General features: G+C 35.7%; 1 protein-coding gene across 6 annotated transcripts in view; it reads left to right on the forward strand.

Moving 5' to 3' along the window:
• PLCE1 (phospholipase C epsilon 1) overlaps positions 1 to 18,199 on the forward strand; it is a 164,068-nt gene that overhangs the window by 20,099 nt on the left and 125,770 nt on the right. For all 6 annotated transcript variants that reach the window (XM_040606041.1, XM_040606039.1, XM_040606040.1 and 3 more), the window contains exon 2: positions 6,484 to 8,090. In XM_040606041.1, the coding sequence (XP_040461975.1) occupies positions 6,903 to 8,090 (1,188 nt within the window). In that variant the 5' untranslated portion in view covers positions 6,484 to 6,902. The remainder of the gene's footprint in view (positions 1 to 6,483; positions 8,091 to 18,199) is intronic.

Consider the following 18,199-nt stretch of genomic DNA (forward strand, 5'->3'; position numbering starts at 1 on the left):
TCACTTAGCATGAAATTCAAGTAACCACTGATCAGAAAGTTTATTTAAACAGCTTATTGCAGATCAGGTCTACAAAGAAATGAAGGGCTGACCCTTGACAGTAAGATAAATTAAGTTTTGGATTCTCTCAGTACATCTCTTCATACAGAAAAATTTCTGTAAAAAAATGAAGAGTGGAGCTGGTATCTGACAGTAGCTTCAAATTCTGTCTAATGCAGTGATGAATGATGAGGCAATTGAGAGGGTTCACCGTCTGGCAGACATTTGAATAATTTGAGACATCTAATACTTGATCGTGTTTAGATAAGTCTTTTTTCTAATTTCTAGAATACTTAACTTGACAGGATACATAAATACTGTGGTTCTTTGATTTTTTTGTTGTTGAAACAGATACTGATCGTAAATCTGAGGTTCGGCATGATGCTCTGTGCCAAATGAAATGTTGTTATAACTTGCTTCCAACTGTTCAAATAGTGTTTTTATTCATCTTCAGTGATTCTTAAGAGTCTGGCTATTTCCTCCTTACTATTTGCCTGTGGTTCCCTGGGCAGAAGAAAGGTTTAGAAAACTGATGACCTGTTGGTGCCCTGTTCTTGTATCTTCTGCTTGTTTCTGGGATAAGACACTACAATGAAAAACTAGTAGTGTGCAAGATACAGGATGAAGTAAAGAGGAGTTAATAAATGTGGGTTTCTTATTCTGTTTTAGGAATTGGTCTGGAACAAACTGTAGCTTATTTACTTAAAAAAAAAAGAAGCTTAGTAAGTGTTGTTTTAAAAATTGTAAATGGATAGTTGTAGTACACAAACAATTTTCCTCATGAATCAGTTATTTCCTTAAGGGCTTAAACTGTGATTATATTGTTTAAATACAGGTTTTGGGGTAATGTGGGAGAGACGATCAGTAGTTTTGTATCTATTTACCATGCCAAATTATTTCTGTAGTTTACAGTTTCCCAAGAATCTCTTAGTGATTGCTTCTGCCTTAGATGCTGTGCAAATACTTAGTAATTTGAATTAATTTTTTGTGTGCTGAAACATCTTTTTTTAAGATAGATAGTCACTGTGTGTATATAACATGTAGGATGAAAGTTGGAGAGACAGCTATAGACGTCCCAGTGAAATTGGGGAAGAAGGGAGAATTGTCAGGCTGTCTTCATTTGCCCTTCAGCTTTCTTGAATTACCTTCTGTCCCAGTCCAATAGCAGTTTGGCCATGGAAACTATCAGTATGTGTTTTGTAATGTCACATGTTTGTTTGTCAGTCCCCCTCATTCTCTGCACCCATGATCTTGGCCCCTACCAGGTGTTTGCTGAGTTCCCCATGGAGCTCCCACAGCATCCTACATACTGAGTTGCATTGGCATCTCTGGCAGCACGCGACTTCTCTAAACAATCTCTGTTTCTACTATGAGATCCATCCCCCATTTGTACCTCATACAGTTGCTGCTTCTTGCCACAGTCCAACCAGCGTTCTCAAATATTTATCTAATATTTTCTTTGATAGCCTAGAGTTGAAAAGCTTTCTAACTTATTACATTGTTTGATGGTTCTGATCCTTCATATGCCTTTCCTTAGACTAAATAATAGTGTAAATCTTGGCATACTGTCTTTTTTTTTTCTCTGAAGCGGAATTCCTGCTGACTTCAAAAGGCAATTAGCTCGAGTAATGAATTATAGGTTAAACTGATGTTAAATTAATACAGTTTTACAGTCTTTGATTATGTTGGATGTTTTACCTAGGCTGTTGCAGACGTTAATTCCAGATGGCAGAGGAATAAGGAATTATTAAATATTTTTATTAGTTATTATTAATACTAACTAGAACCAGCTTGCACGTAAAGTGTATGCAGCAGTTTAAAAAAAAAAGTAGACTAATTAGGTTTTTATCACATGTTTTCAGATATAATACATTTTGTGAATGTGTGTGCTGAAAGGTTGCCAGATGGTTTACTTTAATTATTCATTTGTCTTTGTTGGATGACCTCTGCATCCAGGATGATTCACTAAAACTAGATCTATTTTCTTATATTCTTACTTTCCTTTATTGATAGGAGCTCATTAAATTTCTGACATAACTTAAGCCTTGTAAAATGAACTAGTGTAGTTATTAATGGATTTTATCAGTTAATCTAGTGCTTTAGAAAATGTCAGCATGTGTTGAATTACAGTGCAAGCTTAGCTGTCTTTCATGTGCTTTTTGTGTTTTGAGTTGAATATGCAACAAGAAGAATATGATTTTCAATAATTTCAGCATTGTTTTTACATGCAAATGCATGTATATGGTTGTATGAGGATCTAGGTTTTGGCCACCCATATGCAAGAAAGGAAGAGAAGCCACAGGGGGGATAATTCTGCAATTTTACAGGAAGTGACAAAATCCTATTTTATTGGTTGAGCTTGTGAGTTTTACACTTGACAGCATTTATAACACTGTGTTAACACACTTCTTAACATGTCTAATGAATTCCAATGGTTTAAGGCATTTGCTGGGCACAGTGAATTGAAATCTGTTGATTACAGTGGAAGGCAGAGACTGAGAAGAGTGTAGTGTGGGATACATGAAACCTGTGTCATCTGTTCAGCAGAGCTGCAGCTTCAGTTATTTTTGCAGTTGTCCATAGATCAGAGGCTCTACCATCATGGTTTTTACTTGCTCTTTCATTAGACTTTGGCATACTCATACTCTAGATAACTTTTCTCTTAGTCTGTTATGTTCAGGGTGCATTTAGACATAATACAGACATGATCTAAACTGAAGCTAATACTGAGAAGTGTGGTCCTTACCAGGCATTGCTAATTTCCTTTTCATGGAATATAGTGATCATGTGGCCACAAGGTGAGTCAATTCATTTGGATGAAAAGAGGAGTTTCCTTACAAACCAGGCAGCTGAATCAACTTAACTCTGTGGACTCATGATCTCTAGATGCATGAGATGGGGGAAATGGGGGCCAGAGGTCAAGAGTGAAGGAAGGAGAGAGTCTGCCAGCTTTGGTGGCAGCTACTTTCTAAATTGACATAGCTGAAGCATCAGATTATGTTTGCAGGTTGCAGAAATGTTTAAACAACTTAACCATGACAGCAGCATTTTCCTCCCTTGCCTGTGCTGCTCATTTTCTCCCTTGTGCTTTTGCAGCACACGTTAGTACAACTGTACATGAACTGGAATTGGAAAATGATCTAGCTGTGAAGTAACTTGAGCAAAAAAATTCTTGAGATGGATCGGTTCCCTATCAGGTTGCAATGGTCGTGAGAGGATGGGAACAGCTGGACACAGACAGGGAGCTTCTTAAGCAGACATGATTCTTGGTGAGGTGGATTTCAAACATAGGCATGGATAGATGGAGTGGTGCTGGTGGAGAGGAGTCAATTCATGGGTAGGCCTGGAGCCTCTGGAGTTGAGGAGAGAGGTGACCAACAAAACCACTGTTGGGTAAGATTTGAAATAGTTTCTAGAGAAAAGAAAAAGAGCTGAGAGAGGCAGTTTGGGACACTTTGGCATAGTAAAGAGGTGGGAGAATGATGCTGAAGGAAGGAGGACTGTGGAAGATCAGCCCTGGCCTCTGAATGAGCGTTGTGGACAGTCTGGGATATGAATGGACCTCTGGTTTTAGCAGGTTTCTGTTTGCAGAAGCAAATCAGTGATATGACTTTTTTTTTTTTTTAGGTTTCTCTGTAAAGAACGATATAAAAAAAGTTCAAGTTAACACAGCCAGTTTTGTGATCACAGCTTCATTCTGTGATGTTAAAGTTGCATACTGATGTTGTCTTCTTTTGCCTTGTAGAGTGATGATGTTTTGTAAGAATTTGATTTGGCAACCAGAGTAATAAGAGGTACATTATTTACAGTGATAAGTTCATTCCATTAACTTTTATTCCTGGCTTAGCAATATTATGGAGACTACATTTATGAATATATTTTGGTGACTTGTATTTTCATTCTATCACCTGGAATTTTTCTGATGAAAACAGGAAAGATGAATCAGTAGACTGAGATGTTTTGATAGATGAAAAAAATCCTTAAAAAATCAGCCCTGAAGACTATTACCAATACATACGCGTGTTTTATACCTTTTACAAAGCATTATTGTTACTTGATATAGCAAGAAAGAAGAGTAAGAGATCAAGAAAAAAGACAGCTGCTTCTCCTTTTAACTCCGCCTACATCTTTCTTCTTTGATCAGCATGATCATATGTAGATTTGGACTTGAAGACACAGAATGGTTCCCAGAAGAAATAAGATGGAAACATTGCTAGATGGTTTGCTTACAGTTTTCAAGTGTGTAGTGGCAAAAAGTTAGGTAAGCTGTTAGCTGGGGATTTAAAGAGGAAGAACAGGGAAGAGCGATAGGAAATGGTAGAATAAGGTAATTGCTGAAGTACTTTTCTGTTTGTGTGTGCTTAAGTGTGTTGGGGTTTTGTTTTTGTTTTTAAAAGTGACATAGATAAGATTGAATAAAGCGACCTAAAGTGAACTTTGGGGTACAGTTTAATGATATAGGGACTATCAGGGAATGTAGACTTAAAGAATTGCTTGGGTGTTGGTTTCTCATTGTATATCCTCTACAGTTGTATTGGTGCAGTATTTTATAGCGTGCTTTCTGAGCTGTGTTGGTAACATGACTCCAGTTTAATTCCTGCTCCCACCACTCTATCCAACTACTGCAATCTCCTTCTACATAACTTCTCTATGAACTGTAGCTTTTATTTTCCTTTCTGGTGCAAAATCTCTTGTACAGAATCAGGGTTTCCCATCCTGACTGTCCTCTAGCTGATCTGGCATGCACATGCATTTTTGTCATGTGTGGAGAATGCAAAACTTGTGGCTCTTTGTTCTGTCTCTGTCACTTGCCTTTGGGACCCTCCCTGATCTGTCTTCTGTTGTTGAACCATAAAACTGAAGTCTTGATTGAAATATTAAACTGCATTCTCTTTTTCCGTGCATTTATAGTAGCTACTGAAGAAAGGATGCTGTTCAGTGACTAGGAAACTTTAAAGCCATGTATTTTTAGCAAAATGTAACTTTTCTTAAATTTGTTTTTATTTTCTGATGAACACCACTACCCCACTGCCCCATCCTCTGAAAAACTACATTTAGTTATACTTTTGCATTTCATTTTGTGAAAAAACAGCATATCAAATACCCTATTAACTAAAGAGTGTGGTTTACCTTTTGATTTGTGCCAGACTGCTTTTGGATGGAGATTAGCAATCAGTAAAAATGAAAGCTGACACTCTGAAGTGGTTTAAAATAAAATTGTTAATCACAGTTACTGAGTATCAAAATATATTTTACACTTCAAATTACTTTCATTATTAAGCTTTCCTGATGTTATCCCTGACGTCATTCCTAGTTGTTTTATCAACTACAGATGATTTAACTATTATGTTTAGCTAAACTGCATGAACTGAAGAAGGTAGTTCTTTCTGCTTATGTGCGTAGTGCCTGAGTCAACATTTAATTGATCAATTCAGTAGTCAAATTATTGTACCTAGCCAGTGATTTGCCTCAGTTATGTGATATGTTTTGCTACTGGTTTCAAAGTTAGTTTTTTTTTTTCTTGCTTCTATTGAATTTAGACTGTTTTAATAAACTTAGGCCTTAATATAACTTTCTGTATTTTCCACATTTTTAATAATACATGTAACGTTTTTAAACATTACATATGATAAATTGAAATTTAAGTGTATATTTGTTTAATTTTAATTTTCCGTGATTTATCTGAGCATGTATCTTTTATTCTTCTATTTCCTTTGCTGAGCTATTTTCTGATTCCAAGATTTACTTCTACCATGCGATTTGCAGGAAAGAAACTGAGAATTAATGGCAACAGTGAAGGGCAGGTTCGCTTTTTATTTTAAGGCATACGAGTAAAGGGGTCAGAAAGGTTACTGGTAATATTTCAGTCTTTTACACTACTCTGCCTTCGTGCTTTTTTTCAGTTGTAAACTTCTGGCAAAAATACAGTGTTCTTCATGATTTCATGGCAACAATGTAAATTTTAACAAAAACAAAACTCACGTAACACCAGAGCAGTTGTGGTTGTGGTAAGAGGTCAGTTTGTAACAGAAAAAAACCAAAAAATAGTTTTAAATGACAGTGTAGGTTTAAAAATTATTTTGTTCTTCAAAACATTTTAACTTATCCTGGCTATAAGTCAAGAAAATTATAGAAAATACATTTCTTTTTTTCTCTTTATATATATCCTCTATGTTCAATTTCAGTGTTACAGCTTCAGTAAAATTAGTTTTCTGCAGTCATGTAGGTTTCCATAGTAAAGTGAAGACAGCTGTTTAGATACATAAACCACAACTTTGATTTCCCCAAATTCTAAAGTGAGACTTTAAGAGAGATTTAAATGTGTATTTTGGAATTCTCTAGATCTCAGTATAATTAATTTCTGTTGTTTTGTGTTTCTGTTGTAGAGGTGGATTTTGTGCCATAATTCTGTTCACTATATATATATATTTCTTTTCTTTACAGAAAACCAACATTTTCGATGCCCTATGGGGAGATGCATCTTTGACATGGGTAATATGTTTGGTCATCTTCTACAACCTGAGGCAAGAGTGTATGTGCTACATATGACAGAAGAATTAATTGTGGGAAGAGACAAGCCAAATGGCTACGTCACATAAGAAGCTGGTTTAAAAATGTTTGTATTTCATGCCAGTAATCCAAGGTTGGGAAAGCCTAGGAGCCCAACAGTAAAAAAATTTGCTTTTTTTTAAAACCCAGTTCAAAAAGAACAAGTAGTCAGTGCATATTTTGCCATGTGTTCTCTGATTATTTAGCACTGAGTGTTTCATTACACTGAAATCATGGTGTGAGGATAGGTAGACGTGTGCCCCCTCACCCCCTCCATCCCCAACACACATCTAGCAACTAGAGATTGTGTCAAGATGACCTCTGAGGAGATGACAGCGTCTGTTCTCATCCCTGTGGTACAGGGTAAAGTGATACCTGCTCAGTCAGCTGGAGATGAAAATACTGAAAATGCTTTGGACACTAGTGTTATAAAAAGACATACTGCCAGTCCGGGAAGGCAAACCACACGCACGCTCTCATACTTACACAGACTTGAAGAAGAAAGTCTTCAGGGCTCAGTGCCCAAAATATTCTCTCTGGCAAAAGAAAAACTGACTAATGACAACAGTAACAAAAAATTCTGGGAGAAGAACAGTTCCATCCCTGATTCAGTGGAATTTCTTAACATTAACTGTAACATTGTACAGAGAAACTACAAGAGCAATACCCCATGCAGTCAGTTGTATAAATCTTGTGATCCTTTAGCAGGAGGAGAGGCATGCCTGGGAACTGGAATTCCTGTTTCACTGGAAAGAGCCATGCTTGCTGAAATTCAGTTGAAAATGAATGGACCTTCGTTAAGAACCCAGACAGCAGTAAATAAGAATGACAGCAATGATACTGATCAAGTGGCCTTTTTTCACTTTCATTGCGCTAGTGAAAGGAATATCTCAAGGGCTTTGTGCAGTTTACACAACAGCTTCATTTTGGATGACTGCTTGCAGGCAGTAAGTGTTGGCGATGGTAACACCACTGGTTCCCCAGCTTGCACTTGCAGATTAATGGAGTTGACAAATAATTGTGAGAATGAAAATGGGCAGCAGTTGTTTGAAGATGCTTTAAGGGATAAGTATTTATGTCTGGAGAGAGCACCACGAAGGGTTAAAGTGGTATGCTCAGGTCACAACATCTGTGGAAATAACTTTACTGGAAGAATGCCCTCAAAGCCATTTCTGAGCCACTTTGAAGACTGTAATGATAACTGTGAAGAGGAGATGGAAGAGGATTTTTTTAGAAACAAAAAGGAACGTTCTACTTTATTAGTAAGACGTTTCTGTAAAAATGATAAAGAGGTTAAAAAATCAGTTTATACTGGAACTAGAGCAATTTTTAGGACTTTACCTTCAGGGCACATAGGAACTGTTGCCTGGAATTACGTTGAGCAAAGGAGAAACAACAGTGGCTTGAAGCTCTCTAGGATTACAACAGAACAGCTAACTATAATTCAGTCCTTAATGAGATGGGAATTTAATTCCTTTCTTGAGAAGTCTTTATGGTATGAGGTAAGCTTTTCATAGTGTGGTTGATTTGTTATTCTGGTTTTTTTGGTAAAAGTTTTGATAACCCTATGACCTTTTCATTCAAAACAAACTCCAAGCCTTTGACTAGTAAACATTTAGTAATACTGAATAATATATTTCATTTAACAACATTGAATCTTCTGTTGAACACAGCTTTTTAGAAGAATGTGTTGTCATCTTTGAAATTCATTTTGGTTTAAAATGGCATGGGCTAAAATGTATAATTTTATATCTGTATAAATTTATGCATACATATGTGTATACACATCTATAGGCACATATTTATATATAGATGTATGTATAAATTTGTATCTATTATTTATGTATTAGAATGTAATATGTCTATATACAGATACAGAAATATATACACTTTTAATAGGTATTAATGTTTTGAATAGGAAATTTATATAATATGCATTTATATTTATGCATATATATGTAAAATAGACATATATATAATAGATATACATAGTTGACTATATATATGGCACATGTGTATATAAACATTTAATGGATATATTAATGATATAATAATTCCATGGGATATGTTGTATAAAATGGTAAGTGGCAGTATTAGATCACAGTGAAAAATTTTGTTGCACTGAGAAAGAAAGCATAGTATTTTCCCCAAGTTACATTGGTAATTCCTCTACATCTGCAAATACTAAAAAAAGTATTAGTTGAATAATGTATATTAATGTGCTGATATTGCCCTTATTTGTATTCTCTTAAATTAGATAATAAGGAAAAGTCTAAGTTTAGAATGAAAACATGAATGCATAAATTATTTTAAGAAAGCCATCACATATCCTTAAGAAATTATTTTAAGCAGTAAAAGATTTTCTGTGATGGTAGAAATTAAGTAGTTGTTGATGGAATCTCTAGAAGATTTTGACCCCTGATTGTCAAGGGTTCAGCTGAAGTATTACTACTGGGAAAGAAAGGCCAGCAGAATGATCGCAGCAAGAGAAACTCTTCAAGAAGAGTAAGAGAAGAGTTTTACTGAGCTTAGCAAAAAACAAAGGTGTGATTTTTCTCTGTTTAAATGTGTGAGTAAGCTCTAGGGAAGGGAAAATAACCAAGGTAGAGTGTGGTCAGATAAGCTATGTTTATAAACTTGTCCTGAATAAATCTACGTTGAAAACAGGAAGAAATTTCTAGCAGCTAGTGTTCAGACTCTGCAACAGTTGAGGTCAACAGGACTGAAATAGAGGAAAACTTACTTGCACAGAATCACAGAATCATTTCGGTTGGAAAAGACCTTTACGATCATAGAGTCCAGCTGTAAAATTGATGAAATGAGTTATATAAAATTTTGTCAGTGATAACAGAAGAGTGGACTTGGTGGATCAGGGGCTCAATGACAATTGTGCCCTCCAGTAATACCCTCATGTCCTAGAAACTAGTATTTTTTCCACTTAAATAATTGATTGAAGAGTTCTATGAACATGTGTATGCCAGGTTTCTGTTACAGAGGTTTGTAGTGCTGTTTGTTATTGTGATGTTCACTATCCTAATCAGTGGAATTACAGCACATGTGCTGTATGATCACGTTCCCATGAAGGGATGAACATGAGCCATGCATTTACCTAACATGATACCTGCTCAGTACATTTGTATTTTCATTACAGACTTTTTTTGGGGGAGAAGGGAGAATGTTTTGTAGCTGAGGTCTAGCATAATTTTCATTTATATATGTTTGAAAAGGAAAAGATGTATTTAGGTTACTTCATGGGCCATTTCCAGTTTGACTTGAGTTCCTTAGGTTTTAACACGCATGCCTGTTTTACCACTTTCCACCACTGCTGCATAATACTGAATGTATAGCGTTTTGGGGTGCGAGTGCTTTAGTTTGAAGGACTTTTTTGTGTAGTGCGTATAGAAAATCAGAAATAAATGTAATAAGTACTCCCTGAATAATTATTTAAATAGGAAAAGTTCTGTCTACAAGTGAACAAAAGATACAGGCGCAGTAAAACCTTCTGTGTAATTACCATGTGCAGAATGTTTTCTCATGGTCAGAAAAAGCTTAAAACTGCCTGAATTTAAGTCTTTCTTCTTCCAAATGGTGACTACAAGTATTTTTCTTCTTATTGATTTTTTTTTAACGTATAATATACATCAAGCATTCATAGCATTATTTTTCTGCTATTTTAGTGTCAAATACTATTTTTGCATTAATATCGCTATGTGCTTATGGCTTATATTATTAGTATTATAGATGGTTTTTACACAGCCGTAGAAATCAACAGGTCCACATATTTGTCATATCCACTGAGTTAAACATATGCATTTGGTTAAAATAATTTAATGAATTATGAGCACTTGTAGGAAGCTTTCATGCTAATAATCAAAGGAAGAAGGAGAAAGTACTAAATGAATGTGGTAATTTGTTCTTTCTTTCCCCTTATCTCACCCTTTGAGCATGCATTCTGTTTGGAACAGCGAAGTGAACAGTAGTTCTGTTCTTCAAGGGGGAAAAAAAGTTGGAGAAATTAAGTTTTCATAGCATTACTGGTGTAACATGGAACAATAGAGACCTTTATGTTTTAAGTAGGAAAATGTGGGTCTGATTTGTGCCTATCCCTTACATAAAAATTCTAGTGCTAGTAAAGGAAAGGCACTGAACTTTTGTCTTGCCGCATAATTTTTTATTTTTTCCTGCAGAGGAAGGTGGGACTGAGGCTTTGCATTATACAGAAAATACATGAAATTATATTTTTTTTAATGTAGTATATGATTATTTTCTATAGCTATTTTATGTGCACATTTAGGCTCCTCTGCTCTGGATTTAATGTATGTGTTGTATGAAGAGAGAAGGTTTTAAAGTTGAATATTTTTTCTAATTCTGCATGTAATTCTTGCAGCTGCATACAGTGCAGTACTTACCCTTATCAGATGTGTGTATGTAAGATGATTGTTTTATCTGCTCATGAGAAATTTGCTTGTCCATGTTGGAACAGTTCAAGTCCTTCACATTAGTACTTATTAAAGATGTTGCAAATGCAAAGAATTTGCCATAGAAATAAATAATGAGGGTGTAAGCTTTGGTGTTGGCTTTACTTCAGCTCAGCTGCATCATATTAGCAATCTGACTAATGACAAAAGTCAGTTTCTGGAATCACTGAAGCATCTGTGTCTGTGAGATGTTATTTAATAGTGCTGAAGTACACTTCTGTTTTTTTCCTGATGTGGTGGTTGTGGTAATGTACTATAACAAATGTAGCCAGGTCCACCACTGACTTCAGATAATAAATTTGAGCAGCTCACTAGACAGCCATGGGGCGATTCTCTCAATCCAGGTAACTGACCTCACGATCTCCAGGTGACAGCTGCAACAACATCGTTGCAATGCATAATAGCTGAATTCTTTAGTTAAACTTATTTTGTAGGTGCCAGTACCATCATTGCTGTGTCATTACATTCCTGATGCTGGTAGTTTGAGCTTTAAGAAGGAAGAATTCTGCTGGCTTGCTTAACTGCTCAGATAGAAGTTAGCACACTAATATGTTTTCCGCTCTCCATAAGGTGCTACTGAAATGCCCTAATAAGGCAACAATTAAAAAAAGCTTAATTGCCCCCACACGTGTTTCCAGGTAGAATAATGATTTTATTATAGATTTCCTTGTAGGAGTGTTTCATAGTTAATTTAATGATTTAGTATACTAGTTCAGCATTTGTTAGCATCAGGTATTTTTTCCATGTAGTGTTCATGGTGTTTTTATGATTTATGTGTCAAATAAATGTAATGAAGGATTTTTGATTATGCATGGCTAATATGAGGAATCTTGTATTAAGATTTTTTTATTTTCATGAAGTTGAGCCTATAGTCAGCTGGTGGCGTCTGTTAAGGAGGTAAAGAGACAAAAGGGTGTGGAGGTAAAAAAATTTCCTATCCTGTTTTATTAATGTAATATCTAAAATAATCATCTTGGATAATAAAGAAAGAGAGGCAGGCACAAGTAGTTCCCTGTTTAATAGATAGTATTTGAATCTTGTTTTGTTTTAGAATTTATTATTAGTTTCTAATAAATACGAACATTTTGTAAATGCTAATTTTTGTTCTGAACCTATAGAGAGCTTGGTTTCCTCCCCTTGCTGCCCTGCTCACCACCAGAGGTGTGTCAGTAACTTTAGTCAGTGTCATTGCATGCTCTTCTGGCATTTCTGAAAGTATAGACAGATTGAGTATTTCACTGTCCGTCGTGGAAATAACGCCTGGTTTGACTGTTTCAACAACCGGTTGCACTAACTAAATACAGGAGCACTTCATGTGAAATGCGAACATGTTTATGAGCAAGGGAAGTGTTAGCAATGCTGTATGTTCAGAAGAACATTTTTTGGTTGCTTTTCTTGGGTGTCAGGTTAATTTTTCTCGGGTGTCAGGTCAGTATTTCCTTGTCAATATTTTGTCAGAATGAATAGTATAACCCTCTTTGTTATCTAGTAGTGTCTTGGAAGATACCCAATGTATTCAAAACATAATTTATGTAAGGAAGATGCCTATGTTGATTCTTAAGAAGTGAAACAAAATCTTGAAAGCATCTGACTTATGCTCTGTTCTAATGAAAACAATAAGAAGCCTAAGAGTCCTTGTAGATGCCCTGTGTTTCACTCCGATGACTGATCTGATTTAGTAGAACAGATGCAAAGCTTGTTGGAGTGGCCACATGAAATCACCTGGGAATAACGGTCTCATTAGTGAAATTATTCTGCCAAACTCTGTGAGATTCACAACCCACTAAGCAGTCTAAAAAATAAAATTTTTATAGGCTTTCACTTCTTCGTTCTTTTTGTTCCCATAGAAATTGCAGGTCTAGATTTGCTGTGATACCATCTTTTTGTTAGAATTACGTGATTTTTCACACAGTTTTTCCTTCTTGCTCCCTACTTATAAAGATGGGATTCTTTAAATGGACTTTTACTGTCTTCCCTCACAGTTTTGCATTCATACCTAAAATGCAACACTGCTCTTTATGCTAAAGTTTATGCTATACTTCTATTTTTATTAAAAAAAAAAAGAGATGGTTTTGATTCTATATTGTGGATTGCAGACAGATTCGGGGTTTGAGATCGTTTTTGTGTTTCCATTTTGAAATAAAATTTCTGGTCCAATGTACAGAACAGAATTTACAGGACAGAAATTACAGGAAAATAAAGCAAATAATCTCCAAGTCGTTGACATTCTGCTCCAACTGTGCATGAGTATTTTGCCTGTTACTAATGTTATCATGTTTTTAGATGTAAAGATTTATATTAATGTGTTAACGTAGCTAGTAGGTAAACGTGGGCTGTTGTTTGTTCTACCTGAACTCTGTGTTTCTTTTTTTTTTGCTTAAGAGTTGCAGTCTTCTGTTTTGAACAAAAAAGTTTGTGAGCAAAATTGACTATTTGGAAGAAAATCAGGGAAATGAAAGAGAAGCCAAATAGGCATGAAATTATGTTTTCCCTTCAGTAAGTGCTGTAAAAATAAATTGAACTTTGTTAAATGAAGCTCTATACTTGTATTTGCTTTGGGTTGAGTTACTCCAGTTTTAAAACCTAGCTTTAAAAATAGAAAATTTACCCTCTGTCTGTGGTAGTATTCAGTTTTATTACCATAAGGTGTGATAGAGTTAGAGATAAATCTCTTAATAGTTGGTATTATTTTGTAGTTGCCTTATAGCTTTAACAATTTAGGGCCAAATTATGAACAATAAGTTTTAGCTGTGAGCAAACTTAGGTATTTGGAGCCAATAGTGTGGGAGTCTTGGCAAGAGCAATGTATTATGCCTTCAGTTTTTCCACATTTTCTGACTTTCCTTCTAGTGACTGGTCATTAACTGTAAAGAAGCATGAAGATCTGTTTTAGAAAATCTCCCTGCAGCACATTAAAAAGTTCATTTCAGAGTGTTAGAGTTGGATGCTCTTCTAAATTCTTTCTCAGCTGAAACTAAGTTGTCTTCATTACCTGTATGAACTGTTGAAGAGTTTGGGTTGTTTATGCTGTTATGAGTGAATAAAAAAATGTGCTGTATAAAGATTCCACTGTTGGTGAGTGAATAATTAAAATCTGAATTTATGAGATTTCATATACATTTTAATTTATCTTGCTTTTCTACAGTTTTTCAGGATCTTTTAAAAGGAAAATTTTCTAAAGCAGAATAAGCTTGGACAATAATTGGTAGGCATATATCTAATGAAACTTAAAGAAGGATTTACAGGAAAAGTATGTATTGTAAAATTAGACCTGTCACAGTATCTAAGGCATCCTCCTTGAGATGTGAGGTGATTTGGTTTCTCTGTTTGTGAAAAGTGATTTGATATAGTGCGGTTATGATCTGGTCACATAATTTTGCTTGAAAATACAGACTGGTGACAGCTTAAAAGAAGGAATAACAGTTGAACATAATACAGCTGTTAGGTACTGTCCAAGTACATATAAGCTGGAGTATCAAGGGACAGGGGAGAGCTCTGAGGGTACTCCCACACCGACCAAAGCTAATTACATCAGTGCAGCAGTTGGAAGCGGTGTGACTCAGGGCAGTGTGACAGCATACAGCTTTCATCAGGAATGTCGGAAGTGGGGCAGCACTGGAAACATAAACATTCAGCCCTGGCGTTTGTAACCACTTTTTTTTTTTTAATTCTTCTAATAATTTCACTAGAAAATTACATCGTTAGAAGCTGTTACTTAACTGCAAAACACTTATTTCGGGCAGTGCTCATATTGTCCTGCAAATTGTGTGCAAGTATCATTTTTTTTGATATCTTGAACTGTAACCAGATATAATAGAGGTTGAATACTTACTTTTGAGATGCACTCATCAATGCCCTAGCTGAGTATGAGAGAAAAAAATATGTTGGATTGGCTTGTAATCATTCTTTCTTATGGATAATGTTTTTGTCTTCCCATTTTTATGAAGTTCAGAAGACTCTTTCTGTCTCTGGAATAACATTTATTGTAAAAACTTAAGATTTCCTTAATGCAGCAAATACTCAAAGCTAGATACCTACAGATAAGTTTGCTGTCAGTATGGAAAGATGCAGCAGTAATGAAAAAGTTTGTTTTTGTCTTGAAATCAGCATGTGCATTTGTTGCAGGACTCTGAATAATCTAATCAGCTCTTGTGAAAATATATTATTTTTTTTCCCCTTAGCTTTTCCAGTAACTGGTGATGCCTGTTGACTGCCATTTGGGCTTTGAATCCACAGTAAAATAATGTGAACTTCTTTTAAGATGATTAAAAGTGATTCTTATTCATGATTATTTTACTCTCCTGACACTGTAAAAATTGTTTTCAAGAAATCCCAACAGATACAGACCTTCATTAGTAAAGCGTGGGCAAAATGAAGATGTATTATTAGCTGCTCTAATTTCATGTTGCCGCAGTCTTAGTTCTTAAAGTGTTTAAGAATTCCCTTCAGGTATTAGAGAATGGGTGAAATCCTGGTCATGCTGTAATCTATTTAACATCTCCTATTGAGATAATGTTTGGAGGGAGGAGAAAAAAAGTTTGTGCAAAATAGAGCTATGGGCTTCATGGGAACCATAATTTTACGTGAAATGTTTAAATGTTTTAATAGACATATGCCACACTTATATTAAGCAGTTTTAAAACTATAGTTTTAAAGTAAAAATATTGTCTATGTAAGTATATATAATGCATTGTAAAATAATTCAGGTGGGATCATTAACTTGACATATAAAACTTCCTTCAGTACCCTTCAGTTGCACATGCTGTTATTTACTGTTCGTCTTACCATGCTGCTCAAAAGCCCTACTTGTGGGCTGGAATCGGTTGTCCTGTCCTTGCTGTTTTACAAACAAGTAATGATCTCATCTGTTCTAGACTTAGAGGCAGTTAGTTGTTAGTGAGCTCACTCAGGTTTTGGAGAAGATAAAACATCTCCCAAACACACTCTGTATGCTGTGGCTAAGTTTTCTTTTATCTCAGCAGGCTTAGTAGCTGTGTGCTGCACTGTAGTCTGCAGAATAGAGTTTCCAGGGAGGAGGGGAGAAGGAAAACATTTTCTTACCAGTTCCAACTGTTAATATTTGGGAATTCTAGAGTTAATGCATGAGAGCAAAAAAAAAAAAAGAACAGTGTTCTTTTTAATGTGCGTAGCAAATCACACTGAAATACTTCTCGGCTGAATAAAGGTCTGGATGATAATTCTGAATAATCTACCTTTCAGCAAAAATGTAGGAATGTAGCTGAGTTGTGGAGAATTGTTCTAAATGTGATTGTGACTTGGATCAAGAAAAAGGCCCCTGAGAGAAAACTGTGATCAGTCTTCTCTGTTTGAGATTAGGAATTTATCTTGAGTAAATTTGCAGACGTAGAGCATCATACTACAGACTTGAGGCTGTTATAGTTCTGACCCTGTGCATATGTAAGATATTTTATATAAGCATATTGTGGTTGCCATGAGAACCCAAACATTGGACTTCCTGTCTGTTGTTTACAATGTTGGAATTTCATTAGGTGGGTTGTGCATGTAAATTTATATATTTTAAAGGAAAGAAATAGTCTCATGAACATTCAGAATATTTCCCTTTTATGCAATTAACTTTTAATCTGTCTTACCTACCTGTCCATTTGAAATTTACCTTACTTAAAATACAGTCAGGGAGAACTACAGGAGTGCAGAATCTTTTGCTGTGTGAACATTTCATTGTCATCTAATGATTTGCCATCAGCATAAAGGAAGCTTTGGTCTAATTAACACCAAGTCACTCAACAGGTTGAGGCTATCAACAAGCATGAAATATAACGTGGATCATATTTAAAACAGCAGTGTTTTAATATTTGTATTCTCTGGCAGTCCAGAAATAGAGGAGTTTTGTTTCTTTTTTCCCCCCACTAACCAACAGATAGATTGGAGATGGGCTTTTATAATAATTTGAATGCTGCTTTTGAGCAACAAAGTTGTTCAGGGTTTTACCTTTAGTAGGCATTTGTGAATCATGGCATAGTGTTTCTTTGCCATTGATTTTGAAAAACTGCAAGTCCAGCCTTTATAAATGATGATCAGTTTTGAGTGTGGTTTGTTTTGTGTTTTTTTTTTTTTGGACACATTTCTCATACTTTAGCTTTGACCAGCTGTTTCCTGTTATTCCTCCCAGTGGTTCAGCAGCCGAGGAGATAAATGCATCAATGGTTTATTCCAGATTTAAAATTACCTTTATAAAATGAAAGAAAACTAAAATAAGTTGGACACCATTACAAGTAAAGTTATGGTGAAATTCAGAAGATGAAGTATTGTTTGCTGTACCTAGATGCCTCAGATTATAAAGCTTTTGCTACACAGGGAGCTTATTTGATACAGGAAAATTAATCCAGTATCGGAAACACCAGCGTGAAGCTTTATGTGGGGAATTTGGGTGTGGGTGACAGAATTTTTCAAGCAGTTCCAAGTTTTTGTGTTCATATGAGAGTATTTTGATTTATCTGATCTGTGATCTACATAATGACCTGACCATTGCATCATACTTGTCCTGTTCAACCTCCTCCCGAGTTTTTGGACTGATTTGTTTAGAGGATATGTTCAGTTTTGTAATTCTATGAACTATTTTGGAATTTTAGAACTGATTTTGTGTATGTATTCTTGCAGATTAAAGCAGGGTAGGGTAGATTTACAGGGGAAGATGGGGAAGAGTTGGTATATTACCTGTCAGGCCTGGCTTGTGCCTTGCACTTTGCTTCTTTTTGCTCATAAGGAACTTACCCCACATTGACACAGGTAGCAGCTGCATTTTGTCCTGGCTTCAGACATCTATCTTCAGGTCCTTTACATGAGTTATTAAATAACCCAGAAGGTGTTTATGTAGAGAGTGATGAAAATATTGCCCTCTTGTCTTCAGAACTGAGGTCGTCACCATGTAGGACTGTGGGAGGATCACTTGTTGCCCCATTTTTTTGTCCTGGTGTAGCAGGCTGTTCTGTGGCATTCAGCATCACCCGTCCCTTGCTCTGCTTTAGACCCCGCTGTGACCTAAGTGGTCATTTATATTTACATTTAGTCAGCACCTTCTGGCAGGATAGAAAAGCAGACAGTCAGAGATGGTTGATAGTATGACGGTTGAGTCCCATGGCCAGTGATCCTCC

This window comes from Falco naumanni, chromosome 9 (genome assembly GCF_017639655.2).
Source record: "Falco naumanni isolate bFalNau1 chromosome 9, bFalNau1.pat, whole genome shotgun sequence".
Classification (NCBI taxonomy): Eukaryota; Metazoa; Chordata; class Aves; order Falconiformes; family Falconidae; genus Falco; species Falco naumanni.